The sequence below is a fragment of the Castanea sativa genome, chromosome 2 (genome assembly GCF_040712315.1).
Source record: "Castanea sativa cultivar Marrone di Chiusa Pesio chromosome 2, ASM4071231v1".
Taxonomy (NCBI): domain Eukaryota; kingdom Viridiplantae; phylum Streptophyta; class Magnoliopsida; order Fagales; family Fagaceae; genus Castanea; species Castanea sativa.
Window position 1 is genome coordinate 53,861,237 of NC_134014.1, and position 26,970 is coordinate 53,888,206.

At 33.9% G+C, this 26,970-nt stretch overlaps 1 protein-coding gene and 1 pseudogene across 1 annotated transcript; one reads left to right on the forward strand and one right to left on the reverse strand.

Moving 5' to 3' along the window:
- Nucleotides 1–6,611: 6,611 nt before the first annotated feature.
- LOC142625524 (receptor-like protein 6) lies at nucleotides 6,612–10,552 on the reverse strand (annotated as a pseudogene).
- An 11,704-nt stretch (nucleotides 10,553–22,256) lies between these two features.
- LOC142625589 (thiol-disulfide oxidoreductase LTO1) lies at nucleotides 22,257–26,923 on the forward strand. Its single transcript, XM_075799234.1, has 6 exons — nucleotides 22,257–22,707; nucleotides 23,430–23,686; nucleotides 23,788–23,900; nucleotides 24,947–25,094; nucleotides 26,177–26,314; nucleotides 26,567–26,923. The coding sequence occupies exons 1-6, from the start codon at nucleotides 22,320–22,322 to the stop codon at nucleotides 26,645–26,647; spliced, it is 1,125 nt and encodes a 374-aa protein (XP_075655349.1). The 5' UTR covers nucleotides 22,257–22,319; the 3' UTR covers nucleotides 26,648–26,923.
- The last annotated feature ends 47 nt before the right edge of the window (nucleotides 26,924–26,970 follow it).

The following is a 26,970-nucleotide window of genomic DNA, read 5'->3' on the forward strand; positions in this document are numbered from 1 at the left end:
ACTTTGGGATATGAAAAGTGTCACTAAGGGATAAACAAGGAGAAGAGATTGTTCCTTTGTGACTAACAGGCATAGGTTTTCCATCAGCAGTGTAAATGGTGATGGGTTATTCTAAGGGTGCCTTATCAAAAAATTGGGATTCATCAGGAGTCATATGGTTACAACATGCAGTATAAAAAAAACCAAGGTTGTTTACCTAAGGTGACAGAAAGGGCATTGGAAATTCGGGATAAAACCTGTTAAATTACTGCCTCAATATCAACCGTAGTAAGTGAGGAAGCCAAAGATGGACCTGTAGGAACCGATGGATCTGAAGAACATACAACAACTGCCTGAGGAAGAGAAGCTTTATTCTGCTCTTGCATAAATTTCTGCAGTTTGCAACAAACTGACTAGTCATGGCCTTTAGCATGGAAAAACTCGCAGCGAGTACCTTTGGAAGATTGAGAGGTGGGACGCCCAAAGTTTATTCATGGAGAAGCAGTGAATGTATCAATGGGAGGCTGTGGAGATAGTGTAGCCAATACATGATCAATGATGACATGTGATGAGTAGGCCGACAGTTCTCCTTTGAAATGAGCTCCTTGACTGCAGCATCAAGAGAAGGAGTAGGAGACCAGCTAAGCAGAGAGCCCCTGATAGGCTCAAAATCCTCACGTAAACCCATCATGAAGTGCATAAATTTACGGCGATCCCGATATTTAACAAAGAGCTCAATGTCCTTAGAACACACTAGTGGAGAATGTGCAGCAGAAAGTTGTTCCTACATAGTAGAAGTTTGAGAATAAAAATAAAAAATAGGCTGACCTGTCTCTTGGCGCATTTGATAAAGCTTTGATTCAATGTGGAACTCTAGACTTGAATCATTAGTGTAATTATAGTGATCGGTCAAAAATTTCCAAGTAGTCTCAAGACGAGGAAGAAGATTATGAATGGAGGGAATAGAGTTATTGATAAACCAAGACAAGATCTTACTCTAAATACTCTCCCATTCCTCTAGGCATTCTTCATAATCATCCGCTGTAACAACAGTCTTGGAGGCATCTTCAGCAGTTGTGGCTTTGGACTGAGGTTTTGGGACTGGCTTAGGAATTGAACTAGTCACATATCTACGTAGTTTACGATCCTTGAGAAAGACAATCATATTCTGAGACCATGCATGATAGCTAGTAGGACCATCCAACATAATAGTGATAGGACGTATGATATCTCATTCGTTTTGTTGAGCCATAATGAAGAAAATGACCAAAAAGTGCGATTTAGAGACCTCAAATGAAGAAGCAGAACCCAAAATCGGAATCTACACAAAAAACTGAGCAAGATAGGCCTTGTTCAAAAATTTTGACTTTGGTCAAAAAGTCAACGGTCAGAAGTCAACAGTACTGTTTACTAACATCACTGGATCATCCATAAGAAGTCAACAGTACAGTCTGGATGACATGTATTGCTGACGTGGCTGGATGACGTGCTAGGGCTAACGTGGCAAAAAGAGGGGTTGAGCGCGAGTAGCGTGTGTAGCGATTAAAGGGCGTGGAGAAGGCTTGTTAAGCACGTAAGGCACGTAAGGATCACGGAAGCTCGTGAGGCGCATTTTCAACAGGCAGAAACTTGGGGCAGCACGTGAGGGCATGTGTGAGCTCCATTGGGACTGTTTCTGGCTGGGTTTTGATCAGAGAAGTCTGATCTATCACGTTGTGACTGTGGTTCGAAGATTTTATTGATGAATAGACTAGATCCGAGAGGTAGTGGTTGGGTGTGACAGCGGTGACTCACTTCTGATGGTGGCCAATGGTGAAAGTGAGGGTAGCGAAAGAGAGCCAGAAAAAGAAAAAGAAAAAAGAAAAAAAAAACCCACTAGGTCAGAGCAATGGCTCTGATACCATGTTAAGAATATAAAGTGAGAGAAAAAGACTAAATACTCTGTATATTCTATGTAGATAGTAATGTACAATGGAGAGCCTTATATAGGCTAGGTATGTGTACAATACAAATAAAATGAGTAAATTACAAGAACAGTATATTGGGCTATGCCCAATGGGCTAATCTAGTCTAAGCTATACACTAACACATTTTGTCAAACACCTTGCATGAAATTGAATTTCCACAATTCCACCCAAAACTTAAAGCAAAAACTGCAAATAGTTAAACATTATTTAGTTTAAATTCAATTAAGAAGAAGAAGAATCGAAGAGAGAAAAGTCAAGGAAAATCCAATTAAGTTAATTAAGAGGGGGTTCTGTTAATTCTTTTTGGAGATACTAAAAGTGGTGGGGGGGGGGGGGTTCACTTGGTTGTGCTTAGCAGCTAGAGAGAGTGACCAGGAAAAGAATTGAGTATTAGAGAGAGATTGAAAAATGTTGAAATAATGGAGGGAGGGAAGGAATGAGTGATTTTTACTGGGCAAAAAAATTATTAGTGTTAGTTTGGATGCTTAGCGAGGGATTTGAATTATGATTATTCCATGGAAAATATCTAAAGGTGCAAAGCTTTTAGCTAAAAAAATATTTAGAAGAAAAAAAAATTATATAGTTGTACATAAATAAATGAGTAAAAATTTTATTTAGTTTGCCCATATGTAAATGTACCTAGGTTTTTCCAAAGGTTATTTCAAATGTTTCACTGAAATATTAACATAACTATACTAATGTGAATGTTTTAAGACCTCTACCTTAGAGAAAGGCAAAACTACAATATTAGTCCTTCAAGTTTTCCTTGTGTGCGCAATTAGTCCCTCAAGTTTGAAGCAAGCACAATTAGTCCCTTAAGTTTTAAAACTGAGCTGTATTGGTCCTTTTATTAACTACTATTAACGGTGTACTTACGTGGCTAACGGAACAATGACTTGGCATTTTTTTTAATGATGTGACATGTTTTTAATTAAAAATTACAAATTAAATTTACACGTGAGAAAAAATATTCACAACTGGTACCAAATTAAAAAATTATTTTCTACTTTCTCAACAAAAAAAAAAATTCTACCAATTCTAAAAACCCACAACGAGAGAGAAGGGGAGAGAGGGAAGAAACCAAGCCCTAGCCATAGATTGAAATCCCATGCCCTAGCTGCAAACTGAAATCCCACGCCCTAGCCGCCGCCGGTAATAGCCCAAGTCGTAGCTGCCGCCGATGACATCATAAGCTCAGCAGCTACTGGCGACAGCCACTGCCCTAGCAACCACCAGTGACAACCATTGACCTGCCTCCCTCCTCCTCTCACACAGCCACTGACCCGCCTTCATCCTCCCATCTCAGGTATTACACTTTTTCCTGTGGTATCTCACCTCAATTTAGATCCATGTAAGATTTTTTTTTTCCCCCTGTGTTTGTATCTATGTTAGATTCAGAATATGAAATTATATGGTATAAGAAACATCCAACATTGTAATTGTAATGTGTTGGGTTTTTTAACAAGGAAAAAAAAGCTGCAAATTTGGTGTTCTTTTTTAGGTTTAGATGGTGAATAAATGAAAACCCGGGTTAGAATCAATTCAATTTTGGAATACTTAAGTGTATTTTAAAAATTATATATATATATATATATACATATATATATATGTGCAAATTGTATTGGTTTCAAAGGTTCTGATTAATTAGTTCATGTGTTTGAGAATCCAAAAAAAAAAAAAAAAACCAACATTAATGTTGTTTTTAAAACCCAAGTGCATACAATTTTATATTTTTCCTCTTTATTTTGAAATTATAAAGTGTCAGATTATTTTATGTGATTATATGTGTTACGTAGGTCAGAAAAGTTTATTTTTGAATAAATCTATACATATCAGTACCACATCTTAGTAATGGTGGACCCATTTGTGTTTGTAAGTCAAATAATATCACACAAGGAGAAGGACCACATATTGTTTATTGTTTAAATGTTGTATTCATGCATAGTATTAGTTAGAATTCCATGGTTTTTGGTTTTTTACTACTAAATAGGGTATGATAATCAACTGTTTTGAGGAATTGTGTGAGGTTTTGCAGCTTTATTGTTTTTTTTTTTTTTTTCTGTATTGTGCTGAAATGTTGAAACTTTCTGTCTGGCAAAATCAGTTTTATTATGTAAATATGTTATTTGTGTATAATTATCCAAATATTACCAGTTGTGAATGTTAACACAGGTTTTGTCTAAGTATAAATGTCTTGTGCACGTGAGGCAAATTTTTACTTGTTAAATTTAATAGAAGAATATTACTTGTTAGTTTTGTTTGAGTAATACCTGTATAACTTGGCAAATCTAATTTGATGTTGTCTTAAGTATTACCAGTTGTGAATATTAGGGCTTAGGAGGCAAATTTTAATTTGGTTCAATTTTTACCCCTTAAAGTATCCAATAGAATGACCTGCATACATAAAAAAATAACTTTATAGCTCAAATGGTGATTTTTTTTTTATTGTTTAATTTGTACTCAAATTGAAGAGTAACTTTTTAAAAATAATTCAGCCCTTTGCTATGTCTATTTTTAATGGTAAATTCCTTGCGCTTGTTGTAGGGATGGATGACTTTGACTTCACAATCACCCTTTACTATTGGGGAAAGATTAGGAATAATCCATACAGATACAAAGGAGGGGAGGTAAAGATATATGAAGATAATAATTCTAATGAAATGTCACTTATTGAGATATGGAATAAGGCCAAAAATTTTGGGTATGGTGAAAATGATGTATTTATGTATAGAGTGCCTACTATGCCATTTGCAGGTGGTTTAAAACTGTAAAATTGAATTTATTCAACTATGTGTTGGCTTTATTCCATGCCAAATTTTCTTGTAATTCAGCATTTAGAAACCTTGTATTTAAGTGGCAATAATGTAAGGGTTGTGTGTGATAGAATGTGAAGATTTGATTAAGAGTGTGCAACAAGAAGGTGACTCACGACTGACTCGCGAGAGGTGACTCGCCAAAATAACACGTGTAAAGCATGATAATCTAGTATATCATAATAGTCATTAGGAAACCATAAATCAATTAATACTTTTTTCATTCCTTGCCAAGAGTAAATTGGATGCTTACCTTGCCACTTTCTATCAATTTGAATCTCTTCCCGACCATTCCTCTGCTTCATCGTCCAATTTATTAGATGCAAGCCACACTTTTTCTTCATCACAAATATTCCAAAAATTAAAATACTCTTCCAAAGTTAGAAGCCAGTCGATAAAATCCAACTTACACATATCTCCATCAAAGAATGGAATTTTCTTGTAGTTAGGAGTGCGTCTTTAAATATATTGGTCATTGTCATTGTGAGATGATTTCCTAGCAAGAAGAGTAGCAATCTTTTGCTTGATTTCACCAATAGTTTTCTTACTCTTTTCACAAAATTGATGATTCTCATCACGAAAATTAAGGAATTTAGCCCTAGTGAGAACAAGGTTGTTGATGTCGTCACTGCCGTCATTGTTGTGGTGGTCACCGACTAGCCGGTTAGCCATCAGATCAGGGTAAGTCAAGGCTCTGATACCAACTGATGTTGCAGAAGCCTAAAGAATGCACACACGATGCTCTCTTTGATCAACGAAAACTAAAATGTTAGTTCTTGGGTAGTAAATCTTAAATCCACGAGGGGTTCCTTGAATCCACAATGTGATAAACTGGAATCCATCAAAGAAAGAATTTGACAAAAACTCTGTATTTTTTGTTAATCTGAAAACTAAATTTCCTTTGGAGGCTACGATGTGTTTAAATAGTAAAAACAAAAACTAGGGCAACTAGAAACCTTAAGGCGACTACGAAAGCATATCAAACCCTAATTTGACTAAAAAAAACATTAAAAGCACCTAAAAAGAAGAAAATAAATAATCTAAACCTAAAATAACAAAAATTACATAAAAATACTAAAATTAAATATTTACAAAAATTAGAGAAACCATGTCCTACATCAAAAACTTTAAAAACAAAAGTACAAAGAAAAAGTACAATGCCAATAGGGGTAATTATCATAATCAGTACCAGTATTGTTTTGTGTTTATTTTTAGTGCTTTATCTATAAAGGAAACTCTACTAATCTCAGGTACAATCTCGGTTTTTATTTTTTAGATAAGTAAATAATAGAGAGTGGAGGTAAAATTAGAAATAAATAAATAAATATATAAGGCGCCATAAAAGATGTAATTACCATTAAGTTATCACTTGAACCCCTATATAAAATCTTGATTTAAATAACCTTTATTTAACTTGGCTCTTCAAGAAAAATTTCTCACTCTTGATTTATGCCAGACATTATTAAAACCAATGAATAATAGATTATCCTATTCTAGGCTCGTGTTTTGCCAAGCTTTGGGAATGAAATTTGAAGTTACAAATACAATTTATCTCTCTCTCTCTCTCTCTAAATATATATAATTTTTAATAAGAGTTGCAAACCTTCATACATATACAATATCAAACATTCGATATTTCAATACCATCATAATAGGAAAAAAAGTTCAAAAGAAAAATTAAAGACAGTGCAATGAAAAAATATATAAGATTGTAATACATTATAGACATAGTAGATTTTCATAAATATTTGTTGAAATGAAAAACTTCATGGATGGAAATCTATAAAGAAAATCTTGGTTAATCAAATCTAGCTGTTGCATTGCTTCACTTTCCCCCTTTCTTCTTTCACCTTTACTGCTTTCTTCCAAAATTCTTGAGAAACCTCCCCAACTTTCTTATGGTCAGGCTATTCCCAATAACAAACCCAATTATTAACCCACTCCTATATCCCATCATTATAACTACCCAATCAGATTTACTTGGGAAACTTGAACCTTCACCTTGTTTGGAATTCAGTGGTGGCTGTGTCATTGTCTTAGAAATTTTGCATTTCATGGTCAAAGGGATACCACACAAACCCATGTTTCCCAAATATGAATCATTTTCAAAGGTAGAGAATTGCTTACCTTGTGGAATAGGTCCCGTGAGATGGTTATTTGAGGCATTGAAGAACGCAAGGAATGTGAGTTGCAATAATTGCTGAGGAATCTCTCCTGAGAGCCCATTTTGAGAAAGGTCCAAAGATTCAAGCTCTGTTAAGTTTCCTAAAGAAGATGGGATAGGACCAGTGAGAATATTGTTGGATATGTTGAGCAAATGAAGCCCCTTTAGATTTCTAATGACTTCTGAAATTTCTCCTTCAAATTTATTGCTTGAGAGATCAACAGCTATAAGATGATCTTGGATCTTTTCATATAGTGTCTTGATGCCTTTGTTTGTCATTTCCAAGGAGTAACTAATTCCATCTTCAAAATAATTGAAATAAGGTGACGGGTTGCTTGTGACTGCAACCATATAAGCATTATTCTTGTCAAATGTCAAGTTAGCAACTTTCATAGAGGTCCAACTTTGGAAGTGCTCATATGGTAACCTACCTATAAAGTTATTGAAAGAGACATCAATGATTTGCAACTTGGGGAAATTAAGACTGCTTTCAGGTTTCCCAATTGCACCATGGAACCCATTAGATTGCAAACTTAAAACCCTCAACCTTGGAAGTTTCCCCAAACAAGAGGGGAAAATGTCATAAAACCGATTGTTACCAAGAAGAAGAATCTCTAGCATTGTGCAGTTGGACAATGATCTTGGTACTTGCCCTTCTAAGTGATTATAACTTACATCAATCGCTCTCAGTCTGTTTTGTTCCATGTTAGGAAGTATTCCATGGAAATTGTTGTTTTGTAAACTCAATACTTCTAAGTCGCTCAATTTGCTCAAGCATTGTGGAAGTATGCCCCCCAAGTTGTTGTGTGAGAGATCTAGTCTTATAATTGAGCTAAGATTGCAAAAAAATGGTGAGATTTCTCCAGTCAATTGATTGTTTCCGACATTGTATTGGGCAATGGAAGGTGGAGGAATTGGAAGTGATCCTTGTAGCTTGTTGGAACCAAGGTCCAATTCAAGTAAACTACCCCATGGAAGAACAAGTGGAGTGTGGTTGAAAGACCAAAAAGTTGTAAGGAAGTTGAAGGATAGATCCAATAATAAGAGAGTTTGTTTCCCCATGTCAAATATCCATTTTGGTATTTGACCGTGAATTTTATTGTTGGTGAGAGACACAATCTTCAACTCGTGTTGGGAATGCAAGAAAATTGGAAATTCAGTCAAGTTACATGCATTCAATGCTAAAAGTTTAAGCTTTGGAGTACTGGTGTTGAAAGTTGAATTAATGGGGAATGATAAATGGAACCCTGAAAGTTGGAGTTCGGTTAGATTTTTGAGCTTCAGAAATAAGTCCAATCCTACTTTTCCACCAAGGTTTTTGCCTCTTAGGTGGCGTTTGGATAGCATCTAAAAAGAGCGTTTTGCGTCTGGCGTTTGTATATCCGTGGGACCCACTGCTACAGTAGCTTCCAATTAAACGCAAGACTGAGCTAAAAACGCGTAGCATTTTTTTCCTTCAACGCACCGTTCTTCGTGTTCTTCAACGATCAAACCCAGAACTTCATCAAAACCCAGTAAACCCATTCTCAAACCCAAAACATGATGAACCTAGCAAACCCGTTCTTAGTGTTCTTCACCGATCAAACCCAGAACTTCATCGAACCCAGCAAACCCGTTTTCAAACCCAAAACACGATCAACCCAGCAAACCCATTCTTCGTGTTCTTCACCGATCAAACCCAGGAAACCCATTCTCAAACCCAGAACATGATGAACCCAGCAAACCCATTCTTCGTGTTCGTCACCAATCAAACCCAGAATTTCATCGAACCCAACAAATCCATCAAAGCAGAAGATCAAAATAGTGAAACCAAAACCATATGAATCAAACCCATGTGAAAAAAAAAATCAAACCCATGTGAAAAAAAAAAAAAGCAAACCCATCAAACCGGTCAAACCCAGCAAACACAACTGATCAAACGGATCTACCCAAAAAACCCATCAAACCCACCGCCGATCAAACCCATCCGCCACCATCGAGGGACCCGATCTTTGCCGGCGTCAGATTGGGTTGTTTTCCTCGTGGATTTACATTCTGAGCTCTTCGCCAACGTCGGACCGATGTAGTTCTTCCTCTCTTCCTTTCTCTGGCGAGCGTGGAACTCTATTCTCGAAGACACAGGCGTTAGGTAGTGTGGGTGGGGACGGAGGAGTTAAAAAAAAAAAAAAAAAAAAGAAGGTAAAAACGTGTTTTCAGCTGAGCTACAGTGCTCAAACCAAAAATAATCAACCCGCGTTTTTCAATTATTTGTTACAGTGTTTTCAGTTTTTAGTTTTTAGTTTTCAGCAAAATAAGCTGTATCCAAACGGACCTTTAGACTCAGACTCAAGATTCGGAAGCCTACAAATTGACTGTGGAATTGAACCATGGAATTTATTATCACTGAGGTCTATCTTAGTTAGTTGGGTAAGGTTTCCCAGCCAAGGTGGAATTTGACCAGTTAGTTGATTGTTATCTACCAAAAAATGGGTAAGCTGGGTCAGGTTCTTAAGAGACATGGGAATTTCACCATATAAATTCACTTCCGAGGAGTCCAAAACAATGAGCTTTGTTTGTTTATCAAGCCAAGATAATTTATGAGGACTGAAAGTATTCTCTGAAAGTCCTAGATAAGTGAGTTGAGTGAGGTTGGCCAATGAGTAAGGGATTTGCCCCGAAAATTAATTTTTTGAGAGAGACAAAAAGATGAGACTGGCAAGGTTACCAAGTGAAGTCGGTACCAAACCAGAGAAATAGCAACTTTCGATATCCAATTCAAGCAAGGATTTTAGGTTTCCAATTGAATCTGGTAGCTTACCAGAGAAACCCGTTTGTGCAAATCTCAATATTTGAAATGGACTGCTACTTTGAAATTCTGGTAAATATCCTGCGAGAAATTCATTGTTTTGCAAACTGAGGAACTGAAGATTTCTTAACTTGAAAATCTCTACAGGAAAATCACCATACAATCCGCAGCTGCTCAGGTCAAGAGATTTCAAAGAAGACAAGTTGGCCAAGATGTGAGGTACGGGGGAAGATAAGTTCACCCTACTGAGATAAAGATGTTTGAGGCTGGACAAGTTCTCAACAACACTTTTTAGGCCGGGGTTTTGGAATTTCAATGGATTGAATGAGAGATCAAGGGAAACCAAGTTGGAAAGCTCAAAGATTTCTGGTGGAATTTGACCACTTAAGACAGATATAGAGAGGTTGAGATATGTTAAGTTTGAGAGGTACCTGATACTTTGGGGAATTTGAGAATAATTGAAGTCATTATCAGCGAGATTGAGCTTTTGAAGGTACACAAGGTGGAAAAGGCTGCTGCTAGAGTTGACGGAGCCATACAGTTGACTGCTACTGAGGTCAAGGCCAATCACGTAACCTGTAACCCTATCACATAGGACACCATCCCATGAACAACAATCATTCCTTCCTCCAGAGTTCCACGATGAAATCTTTGGATACGCAAAAGGATCACTGGAAGCACTCACATTAATTTCAAAGCTTTGCTTGAATTGCAACAAGGCGGAACTCTCAAAATCTTTACACACTGGCTGAGTTGATAGAGAGGAACAACTATTTAGATAATGAAAAATCGACAAGAAGAAGAGCAAGCGCATAGATACCAAGAGACAAATGGATGACCCCATATTAGTATCTTCAAAAAACTTCCTTGGCACTCTGATAATTTTGAAACTAGGAACAAACTGCTTATATAGAAAAAATTCATCGGTGGTTCTATTATGCATGCGTAACCCACACATTGATTAAAAAATATCATTGTGTAAATTAAATAAAATATTTTAATATTAATTAAGAATAAGTAATAATAAAATACTTACGTTATGGAATAAAAGCACATTTTATGATAAATTAGCCTAAACTATTAATATATGATGAATTTAACCATTTATGTTGTGTTTGTTTTGATAGAAAATCTCTTGTGAAGATATTTTTTTTCACGTTTTCTTGTGTTTGATAGCATCAAAAAAAATAAATTAGTGAAAAATTATCCTTTGTCAATAAAAAAACCTTTTAAAAATATGACTTATTTTTAAGATATCGTTTTCCACTAAAATTAAAATGAGAACAACTTTATTTCATGTCATGCTAAATAAAGAAAGTTAAAATGCAATATGAAAACTATTGAATGTAACTCTATCTCATTTATGATTACTACCAAATATAAGAAAATGAGACCGTTTATCAAAAACACTTTTTGGAAAAAATGACTTATTTTTTTTTAGAAAACATTAATATCGAAACAAGCGTAGTAGTATAATTCTAACATTCTCTCCATGTGTGGATCCAAACAAGTGGAACTTAACACGTAGGATTTTTAACTTTTTCTAAATTGGAGGTGAAGCAGACAGTGTTTAAACTTAAGACAACCTGCTTTGATACCTTGATCGATTACTAACTGTAATAGAAACTTAAATTATTAAAAGATAATAAATTTAATCATTTAAATATAATTCTAACATTTTTTTTTTTTTGTAGAACCAAGTTTTTATATAAAAAAAATTATATGAGATTTTTGAAATAATATAAAATATAATTAAACTACAAAATTTCTTAGTGCTTTGGATAACATAATTAATAAAAATAATGTTTTTAAAATTAGGGTAAACTACATATTTGGTCCTTATTTTTAATACTATATTTTAATTTGGTCAATAACTTTTCAATTGTGTTAATTTGGTTAATAACCTTTCAATTGTCTTATATCCTCCATACTTGCAAAAATTCAAGAAGATCAAAAATCAATAACTTATGTCATCAATCAAATGTTTAAATTTTGAGTTTTTGTAGACCAAAGCCATACGCAAAAAATAAGTTTATGGATCAAATAGTAAATAACATCCGATTGACATGAAATTTGACATGCATTTTAAGAACATAAAGAACATACAATTCAATAGTTAGGTTTTCAAAATTGCTTTTAGAAATGGACCAAGTTCGTATATTGACAACATGTTGTTAAGTCAATGGTTAGGTTTTCAAAATTGCTCTTAACAAGTAGTGTTTTAAGTTTTTTCAATCACTTTTCTCCAACATTTTCTCTCCAAATCGAAGAGACAGTTTTTTTGTGGGTGGAAAATGCCTGTGCACCACCCAAAATGTTCATCTCCTTCTCTCCTTACCAAACAACATCCACTCTTACTTTCTCTTCATTATTTTCCATCCATCCTATTTCATCCTCAATCAAATATTGTTTTTGACTGACTTATTTACAAATAATAAAGACTGACAGGTTTTAGTCAAAAAAAAAAGCAGGTCTTTCTTTCCGGATTATTATTTATAAAAAAAAATTGTCTTTCTTTTTTTTGATAAACAAATTGTCTTTCTTTTTTAGTATATATTATTATCACTATTATATAAAATCACTGTTCTTGTAAAGTTACACGTTAAAGATCCGTAGGAGATCTAGACTCTAGTCAAGAAAAAGGAGTCCAAGTCTTGAATAAAGTTAGAATTATACCTTCTTTTTGAAAACCAAAATTTATAATTATATCTCATATTCACATTATATTCAACTAACTCCCTCCCCCACTATCTAAAATATATATATATTATATTTTATTAATTCGTTGTAAACATATTTCAGCACGAATCATGCCGATGATGAAGGAATGAAAGTAATGAATAATTATTTTTCATTTTTTTTGTTAAAACCCTTTTTTTTTTTTTTAGTTTTGAATATTTTTTTTGTTAAAGTTTTGAATATTACTTGAACATCATCATTTCTATTTTCATCCTTAAAGCTTACATACACTTGTTCTGTTTACATTGAATTGGATATTTATAATACTTTATGGAATGATTTTATCAATTAAATGTTGTTATATCACAATTTCCTAATTATTCTTTGACACGAGAGGTTTATATTTATATAGGGTTGGATTTTCAAATTACACTTAGTGTAACTCTAAGTAATGTTATACCACTCGAAATGTTTTAATTGGATGCAAATTTTGACAAATTTACCGTTAGACTACATTATTTTCGTATATTCTTCATGCTTGCAATATTTCAAGTTAATAAGATTAATCGTCCTGTCATCAATCAATTTTTTAGATTCAAGTTTTTGTAGGACCATTAAGCCCAATGTTTTCACTTTTTTCTTTCTTCTCCTTTTTTTCCTCTCTATCAAGACTTAAATGTTTCTCTTTCTCTTTTATTTCTTTTTCTTTTTTTCTTTCCGGTTTCCTTTCTTCTAAATTCTAAGCCCTCATTTTTTTTTTTTTGGTTTTTTTTTTATCAAGTCTCTTCTTCTTTATTTTTGAATTATTAAAAAAATGTGTTTTTTAATGTACTCCTTTTTTTCTTTTTAATGATTTATTTATTTATGTTGGTGTTTGAATTTTCTCTTCACATCAATTTGTACTACTTTTTTTTCATTTTAATGAATGTCCTTTCTATGTTCAAAACAAAAATTACTATGCATGTGGTTTAATTGGATAGAAGAGAGAAACATTTCAAATTGAGATGAATGAAAAATTTGACACTAAACCAAAAAAAAAAATAAACAGTCTTATTGCACGTGTGAAGTGCGTGTGATAAGGCTAGTATATTTTAAAAGAAACACATTTAAGAAGTAAAAAAGAAATTACTAATGAAAAAATAAAAACAAAAATTGTTGGTAATGTTGTTCTACAAACATTGCTTAAGTTTTGTGGAAATATAAGTGAGTGAAAAGGTGCTGTGAAAATACATGTTGTGTTGTTTAGAGTCTTTAGACAACGAAGACTGTTGTTCAAGCAACGTTACCAGGCGGTCCCTAAACTTTAGTAACCAACGTTAAATACTAAGACTCTTATAACTCAAATGGTATATTTTGGTATTTCTAAGAGAGATGTCCAAATTCAAACCGCCTCTCTCAGTCGAAATTATCAAATTTATCCACAAAAAAAAAAAAAAAAGGTATCCAACTATGCAACATTATATTTCAAGAAGGAAAATGAAACCATTTCTTGAAAATTTTGAAATTTTCTCTTTCAAAAGTTTTGTATTATTAAAAAAAAAAATCGCGACGTTAAGTATGGGATGGAGTTGGGAGTTGGTTTTTGGATCTCTCCAAATGGAAATGAGTCAAGCTAGTTAGGGCATAACACAAATATACATCAATATAATTCACAATATTCTTAAATTAGCTTATTATCGATTAGTCATGCTAGCTAGGACATAACAAAAATTTACATCAATTCACAATATTCTTAAATTATCTTATTATCTCCCACAATATTCACAATATAATTTACATTGTTTATTAAAAAAAATTAATTGCAGATTGTAAAAGGCTAATGAGAAAGGTGGTAGACTTACTTTTTATTCTTTTTAAAAAAAAACAAGCACACATATGCACAAGAAAGGGGAATGGAGTTCTAACGAAAGACAAATCACAAATTCCATCCAAAAATCATAATAACTTCTAAAGAATGCAGGATAAATTGTACTACACAATACACACTACCTACTCTACTAAGAAATGTTGTGAACTTTTTAAGAATTTTTATTGTATTCTTAACTTGATTGAATTATTAAACGAAAATTGGCCCTATTAATTAGTTTTTAAAGCTAAGTGTAAAACACTCTTAACTTTATTGAATTATTAAACAAAAATTGGCCCTATTAATTAGTTTTTAAAGCTAAGAGTAAAACACGGCAAGAAGCTGATGGCCCCTTATTTTATTTACAAATATTTTTTTTGAGAGAAATGATAAAAATATTTACAAATAATTAAAGACTGACAGGTTTAGTCAAAGAAAATATATATAAAAAAAAAATTCCTTGTAAAGTTACATGTTACGCGTAGAAGATCTAGACTCTAGTCAAGAAAAAGGAGTCCAAGACTTGGATAAAGTTAGATTTATACCTTCTTTTTAGAAAACCAAATTTTAGAATTTTATCTCATGTTCACATTATATTCAACTAACACCCTCCCCCACTATTTAAAAAATATATTTTATTTTATTAATTAGATGTATACATATTTCAGCATGAATCATGTCGATGATGAAGGAATAAAACGTGATGAATAATGATTTTTCAAAATTTTTTTTTTTTGTTAAACCCAAATTGTTTTATAAGTTTTGAATATTAATTGAACATCATTATTTCTATTTGAGAAATGATATGTCCACAACATTTTTACAACATTTTTATAACAAATCTTAAGTGGCAGATTGTTATTGGTTGTTATTGTTGGAGCAAAAAAGTAATTTTCATGTTAGGTTCAAATTTGAACCAATAACAACTAACCACCTACGATTTGTTGTGAAAATGTTGTAAAAATGTTGTAGACGTAGCATCTCTTTTTGTATTTTCATCATTAAAGCTTATGTACACTTGTTCAATTTACATTGAATTCGATATTTATAATACTTTATGGACTAATTTTATCAATTAAACGTTGTTACATCATACTTTTCTTATCATCCTTTGGAAACACATGTACGCTGTCATGAACAAGTAAACCCAAAGAAAGTAAATTTACGGCATTAATTTTAATTTGTTTTAAAGTAATTTATTTTTAATTTTTGACAGCAATAGATACTAAAAACCGATAAGTACAAATAAAACATAAATAAAAGAGAAATTTGATATGAACACATAAAACTCCACAAGATCAGTAAATCATCATGAAATAGATCAACATTCAACTAAGAAAGCTGAATTTCAAAGCAACTATTTAAACGACAAAACTTTCCTCCAAACGTGGTGGTTTAGAAGACCATCCAATTATTTTAAATCACATGATTCATTGAATTATTTAAATAAATTACATGACTATTAAGTAGGTCATATAACTAAAAGTACATGCAAATACTTTTGAGTTGTCATATAGTAAGTTGGAGGCTCTTTTCTTTAAATTGGTTGCCTTCAATGAAATATTAAATTTTCTGCCACTACAGCTTGGATGACGTCCATCAAGTTCTTTCATCTACATTTAGAATTGCCATTATTAACATAGAAGCTAATTGAGAAAACTGGCATAACAAAGCAGTAAAGTGAGATTTTTTGACTTTTTGGGAAGGTTTAATAAAAATAAAGAGAGTGGGAAAAAAAAATAAGGCTAAAATGGGATTAACCAATTTTTACAAAGAATAATATGCTTCACTTGATAACAGTGAAAAAACTATATTCAACCTAAATTCATAATGATCAGAAGGGAGGCATTATTACATGTACACTATGTAATAGCATAGCAACAACTTTGATCAATTAATTGTTATTAACTTATGACATCTTAAACAAAAGACAATCATATACATATATTACAATCTAGGCAAAAATCCAAAACTGACCCCCTAACTTTCAGTTTTTTTCATTTTAGTCTTCTAATTTTCACTTTTATCATTTCAGTCCTCTAACTTTCAATTTTTGTCAATGCAGGATTCCGTTAGAACTCAGTTAGTGTCAGCCGTTAAATCTCCTAAAACGATGCCGTTTTGCTTTTTTTTTTTTAATTCGGAATTAAAAGAAAATAAGAAAAATCTGTAAATAAAAAAAGTGAAGAACACCCAAATCCCTAAGCCGAACCGTGTAGATACACGTACGTCTGTTTCTCTTCTTCCCTAAAAAATCTCTCTACTTTTGCCGCAGCCATGTCTCTGTTGAAGTCAAGCATAGACCTTTCTTTGCTTCCACTTTGCAAAAGAAGAAAAGAAAATCCAACCCAATAATCAGAACCATTATATGAATTGATCAACAAACTACTTGATGCTCTATTGTCGGAGGTTTTTTATTGACTTTCTTGTCAATTTGCTTTCCAATTCAAATCCGTCTCAAAGCACTGGTTTTCTCTTATTTTCGATCCTTACTTTGTTCACAGCTTCATTCATTACTACCATCAAATAGTTTTACACGGTTAGGCTTAGGGATTTGGCTTATTGACTCCCTGAATGTTTTCTTTTTATTTTTATTTTTTACAGATTTTTCTTATTTTCTTTTAATTCCGAATTTAAAAAAAAAATGCAAAACGGCATCATTTCAGAAGATCTAATGACAGCCACTAACAGAGTTCTAACAGAATCCTGCATTGACAAAAATTGAAAGTTAGAGGACTGAAATGACAAAACTGAAAGTTAAAGAATTAAAATGAAAAAAACTGAAAGTTAAATAGTCAATTTTGGATTTTTGCCTACAATCTATAATTCTAGGGAGTAAAAAGCAAACCCCTACTGTTTCACATAAGAAACCCGTTTTCGCTGTACCATTTAATTCACTGAAGAAACATAAGTGATAATATTAATGTAGCATACAACTTAATCATTAATTAGTCTTACTCCATAAAGATTGCTAACTTTGAAAGTTTTCACTGTGGAATCTTCACTTCTTATGTTGAATACCTGAAATAACCTTCAAACATAATTCTGAAGCTTTTCACGAGCAGAAGGGTATCGCCCATCAAAAGACAGCAAATCTACTAACAAGCTTTTAGTGTAAGAATCTACTGAAATGCCCCCCTCAGTCATCAAATGAAGAAGTTCTATCGCCCTGGATGTATCACTCTTTCTTAAAAATCCTCTAATAATTGTATATTGTAATCATTCGGAAAGCAGCGAGTCTCATAAATTCTTTTAACTTTTAAGTAACTAACTTGCATCTTCCAATAACCCTTCATTACAAAGTCCATCTATCATTGTAGTATACGTCCAAGAATTACAAAGATTATGTAAAAAATGAAAATAATTCTAAAAGTTCAGCCATGAAGTTACTATTAGTAAAACCCCACACCTAAGACCAATTAAACAATTCTATCAATTGTCATTGAAATTTTTGCATCCTCAAAACAATGATGATGTTCCTACCAAAGAGTCAACATCAAGCACAGAAGGACCAAGTTCCAAATATCTGCATACTACTTGCCTACCAAGTTCTAATATTAATATATACAAAGTTCATTTAACTCTTAAAACACTTAAATGTAAAATCAAAATTTGCATCCTCCACGTTTCAATCAACCTGCCAACAAAATACAACAGAAATAACAAATTAGTATTAGTTGTAACTTGATTGTGGAGCTTTCGTAGTTGTCAACTACTCACAAAAGCAAGAAGGCATTTACAATTACATAAAGTAGTAATTGGGTCATAGTTGTTGTGTTTGTGAAATTTGGAACTCTTTTTGGCATGGCCTCTGTTATGTGCTTACCCCATTTACAATGTCAGTTCAAACTAGCAGTCTGTTGTACTTGCATGACCTGGACATGTCCAATGTTAATGCATATTTTGGGTTCAACCAACATGAACTATGGTGTTAATCCTAATACGGATCTGTTGTTGCTTTCTTCCATGAGGATTTTATTGTTTGACAAGGGATGATTTAGAGTGATTCTGCAATTTTCCCAGTCAATATTATGGCTATGTTAAAACTAATGCAAGAAAGCCAAAAACAACTTATTAAATGACATGCTATAATAAAATTAATCATATGAAAATTTCTGAATCAAGTCCTTCATCCACAAAATACAATGGATTTTGTGCCCACATAAGTTTTGTGTTAAAGAGTCGAAAATATGTTTCAAGTAATTCTCAATAGACCAATTGCTCATAAAAATGCTTAATAACACCAACTTTTTTTATCTATTTTATAAAACAACATGATAACTTGACTAAAGAGGCAGTTGACAATTTAAATTAAACGTAGTTCTAAAAAAATTGAAGTTTTAAAGGTGTTCTCTGTCTCCTAAAGCATCAATCCAAAGCTCACAACTCAGGTATAACAAACCGTATAGACAGAGGATCCCAGATATTATGTCACAGTAATGTTATGGTCAAGCATTTTGTCAAACACCTTGCAGGCAATTGAATGTCCACAGTTCCGCCCAAAACTTAAAGCGTAAACTGCAAATAGTCGAACGTCATTTAGTTTAAATTCAATTGAGACGAAGAAGAATCGAAGAGCTGAAAATCAAGGAAAATCCAATTAAGTTAATTAAGAGGGGGTTCTGTTAATTCTTTTTGGAGATACCCAAAGTGGTGGGGGTTCACTTGGTTGTGCTTAGCAGCTGGAGAGAGTGACCAGCAAAAGAATTGAGTATTAGAGAGAGATTTAAAAATGTTGAAATAATGGAGGGAGGGAGGGAATGAGTGATTTTTACTGGGCAAAAAAATTATTAGTGTTAGTTTGGATGCTGAGCGGGGGATTTGAATTATGATTGTTCCATGGCAAATATCTAAAGGTGCAAAGCTTTTAGCTAAAAAATATTTAGAAGAAAAATAAAATTTTATATGGTTGTACATAAATAAATGAGTAGAAATTTTTTATAGTTTGCCCACATACAAATGTACCTGGGTTATTCCAAAGTTTATTTCAAATGTTTCACTGAAATATTAAAATAATTATACTCATGTGAATGTTTTAAGACACCTACCTTAGAGAAAGTCGAAATTACAATATTGGTCTATCAAGTTTACCTTATATACACAATTAGTCCTTCAAGTTTGTAACGAGCACAATTAGTTTATTAAGTTTCAAAACTGAACTCTATTGGTCATTTTATTAACTTCTGTTAACGGTGTTACTTACGTAATTAACGAAACAATAACTTGGCATTTTTTTTAATGATGTGGCATGTTTTTAATTAAAAAATTACAAACTAAATTTACACATGAGAAAAAATATTTTCTACCAATTCTAAAAACCCACAACAAGAGAGAAGGGGAGAGAGGGAAGAAACCAAGCCCTAGCCGTCGCCTGAAATCTCACGCCCTAGCCACTGCGGGCAATAGCCCAAGTCGTAGCTACCGCCAGTAAGGCTGTCTAGACCCGACCCACACCCGCCGGACCAACCAAACCGCCCGACCTCCACCTGATTTCAGCCCAAACTGATGCTCCTGTGGGTTGGTGACGGGTTTCTGCACCCAAGACCCGACGTCGACGGGTCAAGTGGCTGGTTTTCCTCTCCAAAACCCGAGCCACCCAACACGACCGATGTTATGTACAAATCCCGCAACTCTGGCAAGGTCAAGCTTCAATTCGAGGAGATCTAGCAAGAACTCCACTGATTTGGTAAGATCGAGCTTCGATTCGAGGAGATTCGAGGAGATCTGGCGAGAACTCGACTGTATTTGGTAAGATCGAGCTTCGATTTGAGGAGATCTAGCAATATCAAGCTTAGATTCGAGGAGATCCGACGAGACCAAGCTTAGATTCGAGGAGTTCCAACCAAATCTCAGCTATTTTTTGCTAAAAAAATGCAGAATCCGGTGAGAAAATGCAAATTCCGGCAAGTATTTCTAGATTCCGGCAGGAATTCCAGATTCCAGTGAGACTTTTTTTTTCTTTCAGATTTCGATGCTTTCTATATTCCGACGAGCCACCCGACCCGACCAACGCTCACCCTCACCCTCACCCGAAACCAACTCGACCCATTTTTCCAGTGGTCGATTTCGGGTTTCTCTGCCCTCCGCCCTGCCTGACCCGTGGACAACCCTAACCGCCGGTGACAGCACAAGCCCAGCAACTGCCGGCGACAACCATTGACCCGCCTCCCTCCTCCTCTCACACAACCACTGACCCGCCTTCATCCTCCCATCTCAGGTATTACACTTTTTCCTATGGTATTTTACCTCAATTTAGATCCATGTAAGATTTTTTTTTCCCCCCTGTGTTTGTAACTATGTTAGATTCAAACTATGAAATTATATGGTATGAGAAACATCCAACGTTGTAATTGTAATGTGTTGGGTTTTTTAACAAGGAAAAAAAAGCTGCAAATTTATTGTTTTTTTAGGTTTAGATGGTGAATATATGAAAACCCGAGTTTGAATCAGTTCAATTTTGGAATATTTAAGTGTGTTTTTTTTCAAAATATATGTGTGTGTGTGTGTGTGTGTGTGTGTGCAAATTGTATTGGTTTGGAAGGTTCTGATTGATTAGTTCATGTGTTTGAGAATCCAAAAAAAAACCAACATTAATGTTGTTTTTAAAACCCAAGTGCATACAATTTTATATTTTTCCTCTTTATTTTGAAATTATAAAGTGTCAGATTATTTTATGTGATTATATGTGTTACGTAAGTCAAAAAAGTTTATTTTTGAATAAATCTATACATATCAGTACCACATCTCAGTAATGGTGGACTCATTTGTGTTTGTAAGTCAAATAATATCACACAATGAGAAGGACCACATATTGTTTATTGTTTAAATGTTGTATTCATGCATAGTACTAGTTAGAATTCCATGGTTTTTGGTTTTTTAAATACTACTAAATAGGGTATGATAATCAACTGTTTTGAGGAAGTGTGTGAGGTTTTGCAACTTTTTTTTTTTTTTTTTTTTTGTATTGTGCTGAAATGTTGAAACTTTTTGTCTGGCAAGATCAGTTTTATTATGTAAATATGTTATTTGTGTATAATTATACAAATGTTACCAGTTGTGTATGTTAACACAGGTTTTGTTTGAGTATAAATGTATTGTGTACAAGAGGCAAATTTTTACTTGTTAAATTTAATAGAAGAATATTACTTGTCAGTTTTGTTTGAGTAATACATGTATAACTTGGCAAATCTAATTTGGTCGGGATGCCCAAAAAAAGGCATCAGCATATATGGTTGAAATTCTCTAAGGCACGGCATCAGTAGGGCCTTTAAGAGTTGCAATGCAAGCTTTGACATCACTCTTAACCACTGCATTCTCAAAACTACGTTCAACTGCTAAATGAGTCACCAAATTTATGGCTGCAGCCTCTGCTTGGAGAGGGAGCTGTAAAAATAAATTGAAGAGAGGTTTTGATTTTCTCTTTTTCTCCTTGTCTTTACAGCTCCTTGCTCTGACCTATTTTAGGAAGAAACAACTGGTTTTGGGAGCACTAGGGCCTAGGGGTACATGAGTGAGAATAGAAAAGGTGTTCATTAAATTTTTTTCAGGATTATTTGAAGATTTTTATATGGGGAAAAAATCAAAAAATCTTCAAATTTGCTACTCTAAGCAGTGATCGTTTTTAGAGTAGCAAATTTGATATAATATTTAATTAGTGTGTAAAAGTTTGTTCTAGTATTCAAAATCATAGCGTGTACAACAAGACATTTGGGATTATAAAGCTTGGAGTCCACAGCCTAGTGAAGTTCATTGCAGTATAAATATGCCCCAAATAAACTTTGTTATCCAAGTATCAGTAAGAAAATACAATACGTATTGATGGATGCAGTACGAAATTCACTACCTTGATAATTGGTAGGAAATACTTGGGCCGTTTTGATCCAAAAGAGAGCGCAATTTATAAATTTGGATCAGTCTCCCTGAAACGGTTGAGCCCAAGTAATCTTGGGCCAACAATGGGCTTATAATTACATTGTAATTTTAAACTTGGGCCCATCATTTTTCGGCGAGAGAGATTGAGCTATAGTGAGTAGTGATCGAGCTAAGCTAGCGATTTCGTGAACTGGAAGAAGTGTGGAACTTGACAATGGCGAGCTTGGTGAGCTTCTCGTCTCCTTCTTCGTTCGTGTCTCGCTCTCGTTGCGATTATTTCTCGCAAAGCCAAGGCCGAATTGATTTTGTCAAGAATGGTTGGTGTCTCGGTCCGGGTCCGAGTCCGAGTCGGAGACCAGTAGTGCTTTCCGTGAATTGCTTATCTCCGGGACCGGGTCAAGATTCTGAATCCGAACCTGAAACGACGTCGTCGGCGATTGCTACCAATTGGACTGACAAATTGTGTGCGGGGCTCGGAGGGTTAGGGTTTGTAGAGACGACGTACTTGACGTACCTCAAGCTCACCAATTCCGATGCCTTTTGCCCTATCGGAGGTGGCAGTTGCGGCGACATTCTCAACAGTGATTACGCCGTCGTTTTTGGTATTCATTCTAAACCGTTTCAGTTAATTATTATTGTGCAATAAAACACTTTGATTTTTTTTTTTTTCTTAATTAAGAAGTACTTTGTAATAGAAATTTGATAAAAATTAGTTTTTGAAAAAAAAAAAAAAAAAAAGCAAGTTTTAATGCTCGACTTCATCACTAAACTAGATTATATATTCAAGCTTGGTTCATTTAATTGTCGTACAAGCTCTAGTGGGACTTAAAAAATTGATCTTTTGCAATTTATGCTGACATTTAATAACTAAATTATAGTTAAAATCATAATATATGAGTTAATAAGATAGAATTGCTTTCTTTTATGAACTTATAAATATTAGATCCGTCATCCTTGTACTACAAAATTCACTATTTATATTATTTGTAAATTTATAAATAATAATTGGATAGCTTATGACGTATTTACAAACTTGCACGGTCTAATCTCAGGTCTATTGAAGCATCTTCTATACATGCATAGAAATCATGCCTTATATTTACGAGCTTGTTCATGAAAGCTTGGCTTGTCTGCTAGATAAATTAACATAAACAAGTTTTTTTGTGTGTGTGTGTGTGTGTGTGTGTGTGAGTTTCCAGTCATAGCAATTTCATTTTGAACAAGGAAGAAATGTTTTATTTGACTGGAAAATTGGTATATGAAATACATTGCAGGTTATGTGTTTGACAGAGGGTTTCAATTTCAATGCTTTTGCATTTGCCAGGTGTTCCTCTTCCACTTATAGGGATGGTTGCATACGGGTTAGTTGCATCACTGGGTCTACAGTTAAGTAGAAAGAGCTTGCCCTTTGGAATGGATGAATCTACGGGTCGTTTAATTATACTTGGAAGTACTACCTCCATGGCAGCTGCCAGTGCATATTTTTTGTACATTCTAGGAACAAGATTTTCAGGAGCATCATGCTCATACTGTCTAATGTCAGCTTTGTTGTCGTTCAGCTTATTTTTCATCAGTTTAAGGGTGAGCTCTCTTGTTTTGTTTTCTTTTCTATCTCTCGGTTGCTGAAATTTCTGTAATTGGTTCTTATGTATAATAAGATGTTTCTGGGGTTTGTTTTGTAGGATTTTGGGTTGGAAGAGATACAAAAAGTGGTTGGTTTACAGCTATGTATAGCTAGCTTGGTATTTGTTACGCTAAACACATCTTACAGTACTTCTCAACCTATTTCTTCAAGGTGATGGTTTTTTTTAACAGATTATAACCACTTCTTTGTTTCTTACATGAGCATGTTCTATTGGCTTTGTTTTTTTCTGTTTCCATATTTTATTTTTCCTTTCTCTCTTAATAAAACACCATTGCAACTAAGCGCTATTGGAGCTGTAATGGAGCTTTTGTTGTAGTTATTAGGAAATGCTATGCAAAGATTTAGCGAAATGGCAAATTCTATTTGTTTGTCTCCTCTTCTTTACCTTGTCGCTGCATGAGATGTCAAGAAGCCTAGTTTTGATTTAGACACAGGGCAAGTCCATTCATTTAGTAGCAATTTTAGATAGACTTCTATTTCCAAAATGGAAAGATCCCCCTTCCCCCCCCCCCCCCCCCCCCCCTTCTTCCTTTAATTTCAACAGAGATTGTGCTGCAAAAATCATGTTCTATTACTATACTAATTATAATCAAGCTTTTCTTCGGTACAGATGTAGAAGTTCTATTTGAAAATTTAAAATTTTCCTCATTTCATCCTTCCAACCATCTCCATTGAGTTTTTTTGTCAGTGTCTCTAATGAAATTCATATTTTAGGGACGAAAATAGAACCTCAGCCTAGATTATATTGCAAGGGGAAAAAAAAAGTTTCCTAAAATTTCTTCAAGGTTCTATTTTTGCCCTTTTATCTGACATGCTGGCAAAAATCTTAAAGAATATTTTAACCTTTATTTTATGAGGCACACGTGTAATTCTAGTTAAAGCAATGATTTTATTTTTTTAAAAGGTCTTGTTGTTAGAAATCTAGAGTGAATACTTTTTTTTGGTAATTAATATTTGATAAGATACATGGGCAACTGGTGGATCTTGAACCTATGGCCTCAATCTCCACATTGATCTTACAAGAAATCTAACTCACTTGGTCAGATAATTGACTATTATTAATTTCAATGAATTAATATGCTTTGTCCCTCTTTTTTTCTTTTTTTTCTTTTTTTTCTTTTCTCCTTTTTTTTTCCACAAGGAATTACTTATCTTAATCTTTTTTCTCTTTTTCTGTTTCATGTGTATATCAACAGCTTGGCTGAAATTGACCTGCCATACTTTACAACAGAGATCACGACAACTTCAAGTCCTTTTGCTGTTTCTCTTGCAAAGCATCTGAACACCATGGGAGCTAAAATGTATGGGGCTTTCTGGTGTTCACATTGTTTAGAACAAAAACAGGTACATTTGATTTACCTTTACAGGTTTTTTATTTTTTTTTGGAGGCGGGAAGGGGTTTTGTTCAAGTTGAAACATAGAATTTGGTGCAGGATAATGTTTATAAATAGGAAGGTTTCCCCTTCAGCCTCTCTATTAAGTATTCCAAAATTTTGAAAGGATTTCTCAAGACATGCAATGTAGATGATTAGTGTTGGTTTTAAGAGTCCAAAAAGGATTGCTGATAGTTTCGACAAGTCCTCATAGTGGCTACATGAACCTTTGCAGTCCGCACATGCAAGATTAACTGCTATTGAGAAAAATATTACTTAAAAATTTGTTGAAACTTTCATTTGGATATATGCAATCCACTGGGCATCTTTGAAATCCTTGCTTGATTATGATCTCTTCAAATTTCATATTGTAACGTTGTAAAATTGTTTATTCAAGTAGAGAGAACAAAAAAAGTAGAGGAAGTCAAAAAATACCATTAATATAAGTAAAAAAAAATGACATGGTAATTAAGGAAGTAACAGCAAGTATGACTTTGGATGGCGTAAAATAACGGAAAATAGTACATGTGGTAGACCCTGGATCATAGCCAACCCCAAATTTAGGAATTAATGCTTGCTTGGTGGTTGGCGGTGTTGTAATGTTGTAAAATTAAGAACCAAGCAGCTAATTTTCTGGAGTCTGTAAATTTGCATTGGTTGAGTACCTAGATTTGCACAGCATCAGCGTGATTGATGCATGTTTATTCCATCATGACATTCATTTTTCCTCTCCTACCAACCATCCTTGGTGCTGGATACTGTTCCATCAAGATGGCTTTCCATGCTTGAGCGAACTACATTGAGCTCAGGTACCACCATTTGAGTAAGGGTAGCTGATTGGAGTTCATTTTAGATTAATGACAGATTAGCAGATTTAGGGTTTTATGATTATTTTAAGGAAAAACTAGGAATAAAATGTTTACAGAAAAGGTATCCAAATTGTCTTCCCCCAGTCAGTTCAACATGCCTTTTCATTTCATAGAAATAGTTTATCATCCTGACCTCCTATTTTAATTATGATATGCCACTTATATTACTGTGTCTTTTGTACAGATGTTTGGGCTTGAGGCAGCGAAGCTGTTGGACTATGTGGAGTGCTTCCCTGATGGATATAGGAAAGGAACAAAAATGGCAAAGGCATGTACAGATGCAAAAATTGAAGGTTTCCCAATGTGGGTGATTAATGGTCAGGTAAGGAAGGCTTTTTTTGCCCTCTGGTAATTAATTCATATGGCCTTAACACGAGAATTGTTATCAAAAATGAAGAAAGCAGCAGTAATTCCCTTTAGTTGTCATTTTTCAATAACAAATGATGCTATAGGTTCCCAGCATTCCAAGCTCTTTCTATTGAATAGACACTGGAATACAAGGATTCGTGTGCCATAAAATTAGATCTCTCTTAAATTTCATTTTGTTCTGAGCAAAATGGATATTTCTTTGTAGATTTTGAGCGGCGAACAAGAATTGTCAGAGCTGGCACGGGTTTCCGGGTTCGAATATAATGAATTTAGTCAGCTCACTTAGATCAACGTATTTTTGTAGTATTGTAGCACATGTACAGCTTATAGAAGACATCCTTGTCACTCATTGATTACAACCTTTGGGTCCTGATTTGGTATATTAAGTTTTCTCTTGTAACTGTTGTTTCTTACAAAGTCTGTACAAAAAGAAGCAATGAGAGGTATAGGTGTCTGAGAACACATCCTTAATTCACGACATTTTGGGGACTTTTGTTAACGAAAATGGCCTAAAAAAGGTGATTAATTTATGTGTATATTTCCTTTTGGGTTTCTCTACTGCTTTTGAAATCCTAGGACATCTTCAAATTTCAATCGTTAATAGGTCAA